Source organism: Bacillus rossius (assembly GCF_032445375.1).
Source record: "Bacillus rossius redtenbacheri isolate Brsri chromosome 9 unlocalized genomic scaffold, Brsri_v3 Brsri_v3_scf9_2, whole genome shotgun sequence".
Lineage (NCBI taxonomy): Eukaryota > Metazoa > Arthropoda > Insecta > Phasmatodea > Bacillidae > Bacillus > Bacillus rossius.
In genome coordinates, this window is record NW_026962013.1 from 4574197 (window position 1) to 4588633 (window position 14437).

At 40.1% G+C, this 14437-nt stretch overlaps 1 protein-coding gene across 1 annotated transcript in view; it reads left to right on the forward strand.

Moving 5' to 3' along the window:
- The first annotated feature begins 1085 nt into the window (after positions 1-1085).
- Positions 1086-14437, forward strand: part of LOC134543232 (protein bowel-like) — a 32546-nt gene continuing 19194 nt past the window's right edge. Inside the window, 1 exon segment of the mRNA XM_063388135.1 lies at positions 1086-1137. Within this exon segment, the coding sequence (XP_063244205.1) occupies positions 1086-1137 (52 nt within the window).

Consider the following 14437-nt stretch of genomic DNA (forward strand, 5'->3'; position numbering starts at 1 on the left):
ACTTAAATCAGTCAACCCTTAAGATCGCGCAGTTTATAAACTGTCCAGTAAAGGATCTTGTAAACCTGGTAAAGTTTTGGAAAGCGCATTTGCTTACCGAAATGCCATGTGACTGTGGTTTTAAATAACGTGCCAAAAGAACTGGTGTCTAATAATGGTGGAGGAACACCAACACGGGTGTATATTTAAGTTGAATGAGGACTATTATGTAATTAAATGAGTGCGCGAAATTCCTTGGGTCCGTGCAAGTGACAGAGCTTGCAATCAAGGCCCGGGAATCACCTTGATTGCTGCGTGCCAGCAGCTAGACGTATAACTTCGGTTGGGGTCCGAGCATCGCTCGTAGGAAGAAGATTTATCGACGCACGCGAGTTTTCCGGCGAAATTATACGCCGGGCGGCAGGATTTCTTGTTTTCCCCAAGTTTCGTGGAACGCCGTTTTGGGGTTTTCACCCGACCAGCTCCTGACAGCTCTTCATTTGGTCGACGGAGGGAGGGGGGGGGGACGCTACAGGATTGATGGCCTTTCAAGTCGCGTTTCTAGTCTTCCGTGTCGAAGTTCCCCCCACCTCTATTGTGGAAGCGCTGCCTTTCCCCCCCGGACTCGCCGTGACCGACCGTCCTTTGTTCGCCATTTAACGGTAGGCGGTTTCGTCACGCGCCGCGCCGCCCAATGGGCGCGCCGCGATAGCCAGGCCCCGCCCCCTCGGGCCGCGCTTGCGCGCCGAGACCACGCACCGAGCTTGGAGGGGGAACTTACGTTGCGCGGACAAGCTTTTCCTTCGAGTGGTTCAGTCTCGTTTTGGTTGTCGAATTGGCCTGTCGCGATTCAACCTGATAGCCTTCTTCTTTTTTTTACCTCTCTCCTTTTTTTTTTTAACTCTCCCGCGTTCTCCACGGACGATTCTCTTTTTTTTTTATTTTCTTTTTCCCTTGCCCGGTGTTTGTGTATCGCGGGTGCCCCTCCGCGCTCTTTTCGCTGTTGTTTTGTTTTTTAACCGTCTCTCTCTCTCTCTCTCTCCCGCGGCGGGGTGACGCGGCAGGTTATTCCGGGAGCTGCAGGTAGTTCCCGGCTCCGCCGCTAGATGGCAGCAGGCGTCGCTCTGGCGGACGAGCAGGGCTCCAGCTGCGCCCAAGGTAAGCGCGTGTTTGTTGTTTGCTCCCAGCGTAGGTACGTAAACACGTAATATATTATGTCGTCCCGCCTTCCAAGCCTTTCTCCCAACAACCAGCCGTACTGTGTGGCTGAGCTGCGCGTGCCTTTGGGCGCAACTCATTTTGTAGCGTATCTTCCATGTTTATTGCACGCTCATTCACGTTTGTACGAGAGAAAGGTTTCTTTTTATTATAAGTTGTATATTTGTAGAAACATTATCCCCGTGTTGATTCATATTTTACTTTCCGTAATGATCTTAGTAACAGAGGATTATTATTATTGTTATTCACGTGAACAGCTAGATATATCATTGGTCCACGAATTTTTCCTGGCCTCAAAGTTTAACACCATTTGCCATTTTTCTGTTTCGTGAGAGGAATATCTGGAATTCTCGCCGGGCAAAGTTACAGGAATGTTATCACAAAAAAGGTTGTGAACATTTTGTCCACAGGAGACTGCCGTTAAAGGAACCAAAATGGACATAAATGTATCGCTGGTTCAATGTCCATGGTGACTTTGGATAATGTCAGCTGTGCTGTCTGTGCTTGCAACGTATATGCCATTATTATCGATCGTTATCTAAGCACAGTTGTTTTTCCCGACAGTTGGTCGAATTCCGTTTATTAGGACAAACACTGTAATAATATTGTCCGGAAATTAATCATGTTAGTGAATGGACTTTATAAATAAGCTAAGGCCGTGTATTTTTTTCTCTCGCGAAAACACGGTTAGCTGTTCGAAACATTCTCGAGTGATACCTGCCCGTAGAAATGACGTATTATAGTTAGGGGCAAGCATATTTCACGAACGAATCGGATTGTTCATTAGACTGCAATAAGGTATGCTTGCGCTATCGATTGTTTACTTGTAATTAGGGGCAGACATTTTTCGCGAATAAATCAGGACGCCTACTAGACTGCAACAAGCTATACCCGCAACCACGGTTTCTTCCTTGTGATTGGCGGCCGTCTGCGAGAAACGCCGTTGCCTTATTTGACCGAGCCACTCGGGACGCGTTTGAATCCAAACTGAATCATTGTGATTGGTGTGCTATAAGTATACATCTCACCCAATCAAGAATTCTAAAGGGTTTTAACTTTCAGCAGGTCTCGGAATTTTTTCGCGAAATATGCATGCCCCTAGTAATAAGTAAAAAAAAAAAAAATGCCCGTGTTGACTATTTATACCGTATGTTATTTTATTTTGTTTACTATGACCGCAAGATGGAGTGAGAAATAAGCATCACGGGTTATTTTCCGCAAGAGAAAAAAATTATAATTGTGTAATGCCTATGCTATTTTGGTTTTTATACTTTCAATACTAAAAACTACAGCGGCATTTAATTTTAGAAAGCTCAAACGACCAAAATAAACAAAGAAATGGGGTTGAGTTTATGTCCGTTGTAGCCAGGCCGTTGTGCTAGTACTGCGATGTGTGTTTATCGCTGTAACTATATTCATGTGTTAATACTATATGACGTTTGTGTCCGGGATTCTAGGCCAGCGTCACAATATGCGGTTGGCCGGTGTTGTGGACAGTTTATACTCGGATATTTATTATACATCAGTTGTTTACATGTACGATTTTTATAAATTTACGTAGTGTATTCCTGAGAGACCTGCATTATGCACTCTAAGAAAAGTGATTGGAAGAAATTTCAGCCAATAAACGCTGCGAGAGAAGCTCGGTTTCCACTTGGCGGCCAATGGAAACATAGCTTCTGTATTTTTACTTATTTAATTAATGTCTTCGCAGGTGGCAAAGTTAAGGGGAGACATAGGGGCAGGCATTTTTCGGGAATAAATCTGGACGCCTATTAGACTGCAATAAGGTATACCCGCACCCACGGGTTTCTTCCTTGTGATTGGCGGCCGTCTGCGAGAAACGTCGTTGACTTATTTGACCCGAGCCACTCAGGACGAGTTTGAATCCGAACTGAATCACTGTGATTGGTGTGCTAAAAGTAGGTATACATGTAATCTCACCCAATCAAGAAACACAGACGATGCTAAAGTGTTTTAACTTTCAGTTGGTCTCGGAATCTTTTCGTGAAATATGCATGCCCCTAGCGATACGACTTCTTTTACACTTAACCACATTTTAAAATTAACTGACCTTGCGTTAACTATTCAAAATAAACTATTAAACACTACATTAAAAATAGTTGACTGCAAAATAGATAATATTCTAGCTAATTAAACAAAAACAAGACCAATAATTACAAAAACCAACATAAAAATAATAGTGCTATTGATTTAAATACACCCGCTGCAGCTTAATTTAGGTTTAAACATTACACGTTGTTACACTGTTAAAAAATTTTACCTTTAATTTACGAAGAACATTGGTGTCAAATAATCCAGATATCTTCATAAATTTACGGCTATCTTCGTTCATATACGGACACGGAGATCACTTTCTTTGATCGTGAATACAAAAGAATATACTATCATCAAACCTTTCAAAAAAACTTATTAAGTAATTACACTCTTCTTTCGTCCACGTGTTATTTTATTTTTGTTTAGAACTAAACAGACAACTCTGAAATTAAAATACGACATAGGCATACCTAATATATAAAAAGATTCAGACACTTGAAACTACGAAGAGCCCTTCGTTTATTTGAGTTAAATTTTTCGTTGAAAAGAACGTAAAATTACTGCAATTTCTAACAGTGTAGTCTAATAGAAATAAAAGGCAATTATATATAGGGACCGGAAAAATTCGCGAATTCAATGACCTACAGGATAGACTCCAAGATCCTCTATGCACTCCGACAAATTACATTTGCTCATTGGTAGAGACTAAAAAATTCGTGCTTTCGATGATCTCAAGGATAGACTCCACAACCCCCTACTCACTCAGGCAAATGCCACCTGCTCATTGGCTACTGACTCGTGACACTTGTCAACTGGGACGCTTGCGATTCGATACTATTTTGGTTGAAGGTTTCCCATTGGCTAAAAGTCCTTCAGATAAACTGTAAGCCAATCACAGAAGCTATATAAATGTACAGTTGTTTGGATTCTAGCATATCGTAAATGAATCCGCGAATTTTTCCGGTCTATACTCATTGGCTACTGACTCGTGACAACTATTAACTAGACTGCTTTTGATTCGATACTTCTTTCGTTGAGGATTATTCATTGGCTCTGATTCCTTTAGATAACCTGTGGTCCAATCACTGAAGAAGCAAAAGGTTAAACACATTTGCATTCTAGCATATCGCGAAATGAAACCGCGAATTTTTCCGGTCTCTAATTATTAGAGACCCGGAAAATTCACGGGTTAATTTCGTGTTATGCTAAAATTCAAATAATTATACCTTAGCGCTGCTTCTACCACTGGTTCTCTGTTAATCTGGAGTAATGAGGGCCAATTAGAGACTCTCACTCATAGAAGTGTCGAATCACAGACACTCAGTCGAGACGACTCACAAGTGAGCAGCCAATGAACAGTTGGCATTTGCCCGAGAGTGTAGAGGATATTGGAGTCTATCCTGGAGGTCATTGAACCCGCGAATTTTCCGGGTCTATACTAAATATATACATTAAAACTGGCCAAACATACACATTCACACTAATTCGTGCAGGATAGTTATGCCGAAAAAATGGTGCCTTTAAACCTGTGCTTTGAAGGTAGCTACGTTCTAAGCTACAGTGGTTTGCAAATTATCTTGGTGGTCTATTAATAAGGACTTGAACAATCCATGGGTTCACTCCAGATGGAACTGTAAGTAGGTACACAGCCCTCCATCGTGGGGGAAAATGTTACATGTTCCCTCACTGTATAAAATGTTTATACCTTAACAAAGTGTATCATTGGAATCTCAGTTGCCAACGAAATCACTTGTAAGAACTGCCAGGCAGAACTTCGTAAAATTATAAAAGTTACAAAGATCTGCCTTGCAGTTTTACAAGTGATATTGTCGGCAACTGAGTTGCCGAGGATTTTCCGTGTAACAGCACAACATTTTTATTGGTTCACATTCCTACCCAGAAACTCTGCTCCAATAGTAAAAAAATTAAAACTACAGAGTTTAATTTTTATTTTTGTTCACGCGAATTTTTCTGTCTCTATAGCTATAAGTATGTATATTAGAACAATCTCAACACTCGATTAGCGTCATTCAAGTCGACCTTCATTTCCTCGTCGAGTATTCTATGACGTCAGTCAGGTCTGCTGCATATAGAAGACGTAACGTCAAATGCGCCAAACCTAGCCGAACCCAAAATCAATCCTCCAACTTTGAAAGTCTCTTGTGATTCATAATAAAGTAACCTGGGTACGCGACATAACCTTCTTTTCGTTATTCCCAGTCATGTTTCATGTCAAATATTCTCCCAACTTGCTGAGCCAACGATAGTGTACCTTCCTTAGAACAGAACTGCTCATATCAGCCTTACTATTAACACGAACATGTTTGATTGCAAAGGCTACGCGCTGAGACAGGAAAAGTTCGCGACTTCATTTCGCAATAGGCTAAACTTTAAATACATATATTTCTGAGCTGTTTTGCTATTGGCTCGCTGTTTATCTAAAGGGCCCTAGGCCAATGGGAATCCCTCAACCAATGAAGTAGCCAATCGCAGGCAACCCAGATGTGTCGCATCACAAGAGAAACCATCGAACTGGCGCTATTTGCCTGAATATACAGCGAACTGTGTAGTCTAAACTGAACGTCAGGTGAATCCACGAAATGTCCATTTCCTAGCTATGCGTTGCGAAATGACAGTTTCTAAAATATAACTACACTACAGAATTAGTTTGTGAAATTACAGTAACTTAAACGAGAAAGGCATTTATGATTATAAGAAAATTTGGCAGCTTAATTGCAAATATATTTTTGGTAAAATTTCACATTCTAGGTAACACGATGTTTTCGTGGCGTGAGATATTTGCCTACGCAGAGGAAATGCGTCACAACCAATAGTACCTATTATAGATATAAATAAACTCGTCTTAATTATACTTAACATTTCTGCAGTATTTAAAAGAACACCCTACAAGATTTTAAATTTGATAAAAACATTTTAAACTTTTTCTTTCGTTAGGAGAACACTTAAAGTTGTTTTGTCGCCTCTACAGCCGTTATTACTAGGGACCTGCAAAATTCGCGAATTCAATGACCTCCAGGATAGACTCTACTACACTCTACACACTCGGGCAAATGCCACCTGTTAACTGGCTGCTGACTAGTGAGTCGTCACGACTGAGTGTCTGTGATTCGACACTTCTACGAGCGAGGGTCTCTAACTGTCCCTCATTACTCCAGAAACCAATTGCAGAAGCAGCGCTTAGGTATGATTATTTGAATTGTAGCATATCATGAAATGAATCCGCGAATTTTTCATGTCTCTAGTTATTACGTTGTGTATCGCTATTCTGTCGCAGCTACAGCCGTTATTACGTTATGTTTCCCCATTCTGTCGCATCTACAGCTGTTATTACGTTATGTATAGAGACCTGTATAATTCGCGGTTTCGATGGTCTTCAGGATAGACTGCACATACCCATGTACACTTGGGCAAATAACGCAAGTTCATTGGCTGCCGACTTGTAAGTCGTCTCAGCTGGTTTGTGATTCGATCCTTCTTTGGTTGAGGGTTTATAACTGGTTGAGATTCGTCCAGTTAAACAGTAAGCCAATAGCAAAATTATCTAAGAGGTATATGTGTTTGAATTCTAGCCTATCACCGAATGAATCCGCGAATTTTGCAGGTCTCTAATGTACCGTGGCCAGGGAACGCGCGAATAACGCTAACAGCATAATGCAAATGCGGGTGCTGTTATCAGGACAGTGTCTTCTCGGACATGTGCTATCTTAGCCAGGAATGTAGCAACGCCGTTTTCTCAAGATCTTTCAACATAAAAATTATTATTATTTTGGCCGGTTCTGTAATCTCTTGTTTTGTGTGTTTACTTTCGGACGCGGCTAACGTACATGACTCTTAATAGAGTTACGTATTCCCACGGGCTTCATTTGGTTGGCAGTTAGAATGCAAATCTTCATACTCTTGCACTGTGTTGATGATTGGACCGCAGATATTTGGACACGCCCCTCTGCGACCGTGAGCCAATGATGCCCAGTTAGGAGAGAAGCAAGCGATTCAGGTATGTAGTGCCCACTAACAAGAACGAAAAGGAACTCACTAAGAAATCAGCCAGTGGAAAAGCAAACGTTGGTCGTGCAAATGCAAGGCATTGGATTTCAGCCTGACGCCAAACGAATTCATAAAATTCCCGTGCCTGTAATGTTTAACAATTAATTTTTAGGTTCGGTCTCACACACACTTCATTTTCTTGTCACAACTATTACTTACGAGGCCACTCCAGTGTTTCAGGGGCACTACGCAACCCGCCTTAACCTCATAATATTCAATGCTATTTTCATTTTTCTTATAACTAATTAACTAATATAGATTTCGAAATGATGCTTGCTTGATATGTAAGACAACGATGCTCTTATCAAAGCCCCTTTCTTAAAAAACGTGCAAAAATTATGGTTTTATACTAATCTTTACTAATATGCATAAGTGTATTGTCTAGGTTTGAACCATAATTTATGCACGTTTTTGAAGAAAGGGGCTTTGATAAGAGCATCGTTGTCTTACATATCATCCAAGCATCATTTCGAAATCTATATTAGGTAATAAGTTCTAAGCAAAATGAAAATAGCATTGAATATAATGAGGTTAACGCGGGTTGCGTAGTGCCCCTGAAGCACTGGAGTGGCCTCTTAAGGGCTACTCTAGTAAGTTCATAACCAAAGCACGATAGGATTTTGTGTTTCGTCACAAATGAAGTCACCAGATAATTAATAAAAGTTGTTCAAGAACTGTGAAATTTTACGCTAGAGTACATAGCTATTAAATGTTGCGAGACCCTTTACCACTTTTAAATAACGTTTAGTAAACCTTTAGTAGCGCAAATTGCAACGAAACATGAAATGCAGGAATAGACTATTGAAAGAAATGACAGAAAATAAATAATAAAGATGTCATGTGAAAATGAGCCTTAAAAAAGTCAACTGTTATAATCGCGTGTTTATTCTTATTTATTTTTTCCTAAATAACTTCCATTTTTTCTATAGCTTATATATAAATTATCTTCTACGAACACATAGCGTTCTATAGTTACAGTTTATAACATTCGTAGAGAATTTTATTTATCGTAAGAAAATTTGACTCTTGTTAGTGTAGAAGCACTTCGTCCATAGTTGTAAAATTTTTGTGCTTATTGGCTCTAGTTCCGTACTTAACTCAGCCAATGAGGAGGCATATAATTAGGGGCATGCATATTTCGCGTAAGGATTCCGAGACCAGCTGAAAGTTAAAACACTTTAGCATCGTCTGTGTTTCTAGATTGGCCGAGGTTCTTTCAGGTACACGTATACTTATAGCACACCAATCATAGTGATTCAGTTCGGATTCAAACGCGTCCTTGAGTGGCTCGGTCAAATAAGTTAACGTCGTTTCTCGCAGACGGCCGCCAATCACAAGGAAGAATCCCGTGGGTGCGCGGGTATACCTTATTGCAGTCTAACAGGAGTTCAGATCTATTCACGAAAAATGCCAGCCCCTACATATAATGCAACACCAGTATGTTTTTTTCAGTCCTGAGGCAGCGACTACAGGTGCTGTTTAACTTGTGTCAACAGCGTATATCACTGGCTAGCTGTGTCAGAGTTGATTGTAGCGACTTCATATCGCTTCAGCCCACCGATAGATATAAATGCAGATGGGCCTAACGTTTCTTCGACACTGCTGCTGCAGTGTTGTCGCAGATTGGAAATGTATGAACTATAGTTAGGGACCGGAAAAATTAGCGGATTCATTTCGTGATAGGCTGAATTTCAAACATGTGTATAATTCTGCTGGTTCTGCTATTGACTCGCGGTTTAACTATCGACCAAAGAAGCGTCGAATCACAAGCTACCCAGTGGAGACGACTCACAATTTAGTAACCAATGAACACGCGTGTTTACTTGAGAAATGCATAGGATAATGGAGGCTATCCTAGAGGTGAATGAATCCGCGGTTTTTTCCGGTCCCTAACTATAGTTCACGCGAGCGACGATGTCCCAGAATGTTTTGAGGAACTGATCCAGAGGTGGGGTCGAGATCACTGAAGAGTAGAGTGGCGCAACTGTCTACTACGAGGCCCGAGGCGACCACTCAGACTGAAGACGTGGTCATCTATCTCCCCTCCTCCCCACCACGCTTCTGGGGGTAATCGCCCCCCTGCTAAGAGCCTTATTTCCCCCCGACTGCCCCCCGTGGGCACCAACACGCCAGCTAAACGCCCGCAACACCTTACCTGCTTCACACGCACAAAGAGCCTTTGTTTGGAGCGCGTTTCCGATTGCGTGTATCACGGGAACCCCCGGGGTGGATGGTTCATTAGCGGGTGTCAGCACCGTGATGCCGGATGTCACACTTTCGCGCGGGCCCGTTCTGCAATGACCTCTGGGGTAGCCTCCATTAACCTCTGCACTTCTCAAGTAAACACGCGTGTTCATTGGGTACTAAATTGTGAGGCGTCTCCACTGGGTAGCTTGTGATTCGACGCTTCTTTGGTCGATAGTCTCTCATCGGCCCAGAGAGCTCCAGTTAAACCGCGAGCCAATAGCAGAACCAGCAGAATTATACAAATGTTTGAATTGAATTTCAGCCTATCACGAAACGAATCCGCGAATTTTTCCGATCTCTAGTTATAATCATTGAAGTGAAACTTTTTTTTTACAGCCGGCAGAGTAATATTAGAATCACAACGTAATGGAGGTGATTAGGTAACGGAGTTAACTTGTGTAACTTATGTAACGATGGTTATGTAACAATTACTTGATGGTGCGGAGTTTAAAAATAAAAAAAAAAGTTTTGAATTGAAACATCTTTAAAGCTGGTTACAGTTGGCAGCAATATTTCGTATAGTTTCCAATACTTTTACAAACGTTTACATACTTGCTCATACTTTCGTAACACGTAATTCGCGACTCAAAACTCTCAACTCTGAATTTATGTCCGGTGTTAGCATTTGAATTGAGACAATTTGTACTTACTAGTCATTTCCAGTAGGGTTATGTGTCATATTTTAGCTATCGTAAATCCATTAATTCATTCTTAATTCAATTAAAAGTTATGGATAGACACCGGTAAATAAAGGTCTGTTTTCAAAGCATGAACTAAGCGTGTTTCAGATATTATAGTAGGTACCCCAAAAATTTCCTATCACTTTAACCTTTGAAGTTTCCCTTCTAACGAGCGTGGCGGCCATACGCACCCGTGTTTTTCTTATTCCTTCAATAAAGCACGCAATGCTTTAGCAACGATGTAGCACTTATCCTTGGCACAGATGAGTAGGTAGGTTCATGTGTTTTGGACGGTAGCATCAATCATATAAAGTTATTTACAAGAAACTGTAAGATTGTTTGGCTTGGAAATAGCAGCCACGTAGGCTAATACCTGTTAATTCTCTAAAATTAGTGCTTGTGTAAAATAAAATAGGCCTAACGAAAAAAAAAACGGTACTGAAGTTAAATATTTCAATTTCCTGTATATAGGTAGAAGGAACATAAGGTGGATAGACATATATATATATAATGCACAGAAATAATATTTTCAACATGGAAATATAATACATTATCATGGGGGAAGATGCCACTTGACGTGGCATTTTACCCCACGTATTGGGGTAACACGCCACTGACATTTTTTTACTCCAATATTCTCAGCGGGAATCGCCACACTTCACTTCAAAAAGGCGTTAAAGAGTGTTGAATCTTCGTATACCACTAGTTTTATGCATACATATAAATTAAATTTCTTATGTCTTACACTGAAAGAAATTTTTGTATATTTTACAAGAAAAATCCTTGGAAACCCTGCTGCCAAGGATATTTCTTGTAAAACTACAAGGCAGAGCTTTGTAAGATGTGCGATTTTGCAAGGCTCTGCCTTGTAGTTTTGCAAGAAATATCCTTGGCAACAGGGTTTCCAAGAAATTCCCTTGTAAAAGTACAAATTTTTTTTAGAGTGTACGTAATGGTAGTAATATATATATATATATATATATATATATATATATATATATATATATATATATATATCAGCATGTGGCAGTACAAACAAACAGTCAATTGTGATTCCCATAATAGGGATGGATATGCTATGATCAGAATGGAGTGCTAAGTGCAATTAGGTATAATTACACTGAAAGAAATTTTTGTATATTTTACAAGGAAAATCCTTGGAAACCCTGTTTCCAAGGATATTACTTGTAAAACTACAAGGCAGATCTTTGTACCATGTGCGATTTTGCAAGGCTCTGCCTTGTAGTTTTGCAAGAAATATCCTTGGCAACAGGGTTTCCAAGAATTTCCCTTGTAAAAGTACAATTTTTTTAGAGTGTACTTCAGGAGACAAATTAAAAAAAAAATGAAGTGAATTTTTCAATATTCATTTACTATAATGATTTTCATTATTTGTCTCCTCACAGCTAGGCATTATGTGACGTTCCTACTAAAATCATCTAAAACTATTTCGTTTTTATTTCCCTGCATGATGTATATATTAAATGTCATAAGATGTTATTAAATTATTGATAGGAATGTAAAATAAAAAAAGTATCAGACAAAAATACGCCATGAGTACCTTTATGAGTGTAGGCTTAGGTATATATTCCCCATATACTTTAGGTAATGAGTGTAGGCCTACGTATACAAAGTCATGCGATCTAAACACAGAGCCAGCCAAAACATAATTCAATTATTTTGTTAGATGTTTCCTCACACGAAACCAATGTCGAATATGGAGTTTTTTTCTAAAGTTCTTAAAAATTAAATCACTAAGTACAAATTAAAAAATATATAATTGAACAACGTAGAGTCGGCAACAATTATTTGAATAATTTTTGGTAAAAGAAAGAAAAACTTTAAATTTGTTGAACCTTGGTTAGAAAAATCGTCACACTTTTGATGGGGGCTGTGCTAACCGTCTTAACGCTTTCAATTTTTTAAATTACGAAGTATGAAACTTCGTCTAAAATACACGAGTAACTACATACAATAAATACAGTTGATACAGCAAATATGCAGCAACGCCACATTATTTGGACTACAAACCTAATTAATATGATGATTAGCACATATAGGTCTCAAGGGTTAAGAAATAAAATAACGCTTATCAAATAAAAACGTTAACTACGGTGGCGAAACATTCAACCCTTTGAATGTTTGTTTCACGAACTAAGTTTCCCTAATCAATCCATATTGTAATTTTATTAATATAATTACATGTTAAATTACAATATATTGGGGAATGTCAACATGATATGTGTAAAGAAAAAAGAATCGATCTAGTAAATTTGAGGTGTTATCGCTGTTGAATATTTCCTATAATATTTTTTCTTTGTAGGTAACTTTTTCCTTGAATATCGAATCCGTCGAGTACTAAGGATTCGATTGTTTTTAAGTTTTTGAGGATATTATTTCCCATCCCTGTTTGTAGAGACCGGAAAAATTCGCGGATTCATTTCGTGATAGGCTGAAATTCAAACATGTGTACAATTCTGCTGGTTCTGCTATTGGATCGCGGTTTAACTGGAGCTCTCTGGGCCAATGAGAGGCTATCGACCAGAGAAGCGTCGAATCACAAGCTACCCGGTGGAGACGCCTCACAATTTAGTAACCAATGAACACGCGTGTTTTCTTGAGAAGTGCAGAGGATAATGGAGGCTATCCTAGAGCACATTGAATCCGCGAATTTTTCCGGTCTCTATTAGAACATTCCGGGGGCTCGACTGCCCGGGTTGTGCCACAGTGTCGCTAGCTGGAGGCCCTGGCTGCTGTGACGTCACCCGCGGACTCGCTTTGGGCGGGGCTTATCAGCGCTGATAGCACGGCGGGGCGACACGCCTGCTTCTCTCCGCCGGCCCCGGGCATCCATCACGCCCTGCGCGGACAGAGGCGCGCACTTCACCCGTCTCAGAGCAAACCACACCTCTGCATTGCTTCCATCATGGGTAGGGGCCGGGAAAATTCGCGGATTCAATGACCTCTAGGATAGCCTCCATTATCCTCTGCACTTCTCAAGTAAACACGCGTGTTCATTGGTTGCTAATTTGTCAGTCGTCTCCACTGGATAGCTCGTGATTCGACTCTTCTTTGGTCGATAGTCTCTCACTGGCCCAGAGAGCTCCAGTTAAACCGCGAGCCAATAGCAGAACCAGCAGAATTGTACATGTGTTTGAATTTCAGCCTATCGCGAAATGAATCCGCTAATTTTTCCGGTCTCTAGCGATAAGGTATACCCTAGCCAGCGGTTTCTTCCTTGTGATTGGTGGTCGTCTTCAAGAGAAGCAAACTGCCTTATTGGAACAGGCCAATCAGCACGCGTTTCCTTCCGCACAGAATGGCTGTGATTGGACAGTGCATACCTGGAATAAACTCAACCAGTCACGAAACTGCAGACGATGCTACCTACAGTACAGTGTTTTAACTTTCAGAAAAATTTTCGCGAAAAATTGCTTGACCCAATTTGTTGGAATAAAATTATTTCGATACGACTAGCGGTGCTGAGACTGAATGAAGCTATTCCATTTCAAAGGAGAGGATTTCCCCCCCCCCCCCCCACAAGTAAGAAATTAGCCAATGGAAATCAAAGGTGGTTGCAGTATGCAGCTATAGGAATGCGGATTTTAGCCTGGCACAAAATGTATACGCGAAATTTTCGCGTTCCTATGCCTCACGTGGAGATACTTCAAAATCAAAACAGTGTATTTTGGCAATTACTTTCAAAAAATACTATTTGATAAAACTTACAAAATGTTTATGCCATACGCTCGCAAGGAGCTGAGAGTAGAGCGTAATACCACAAGTAAAATTTTTTTATTAGGAATAAACCTAAAAAATACCTATATGACTTCTTTATGATATGTTGTGCTGTCACAGCCGTTTATTTAACTAATAAACACGGCTTTTATGCCACTTAAATCGCGAAATTACACGCTCTCTGAAATTAATGACAATATAATGTTAAAAATTATATTTCTCGTTACAGCATATAGCCTAAACATGGATGTAGGTACCATAGTTCTTTACCCACACAGAATAATATTTCGTGGTGACTGTGGTATAGTTTTATACCTTATGATTTTTTCTTAGTGAAAAAAAAAAGACCACAACATAATTATTTTGTAGCCACAAACAAATTTGACAGGATTTTGGCAGCTGCGAATCTTTTTTTTTTTGCACTGTGGTTTCAAGTTTTGTAAGTACACTGC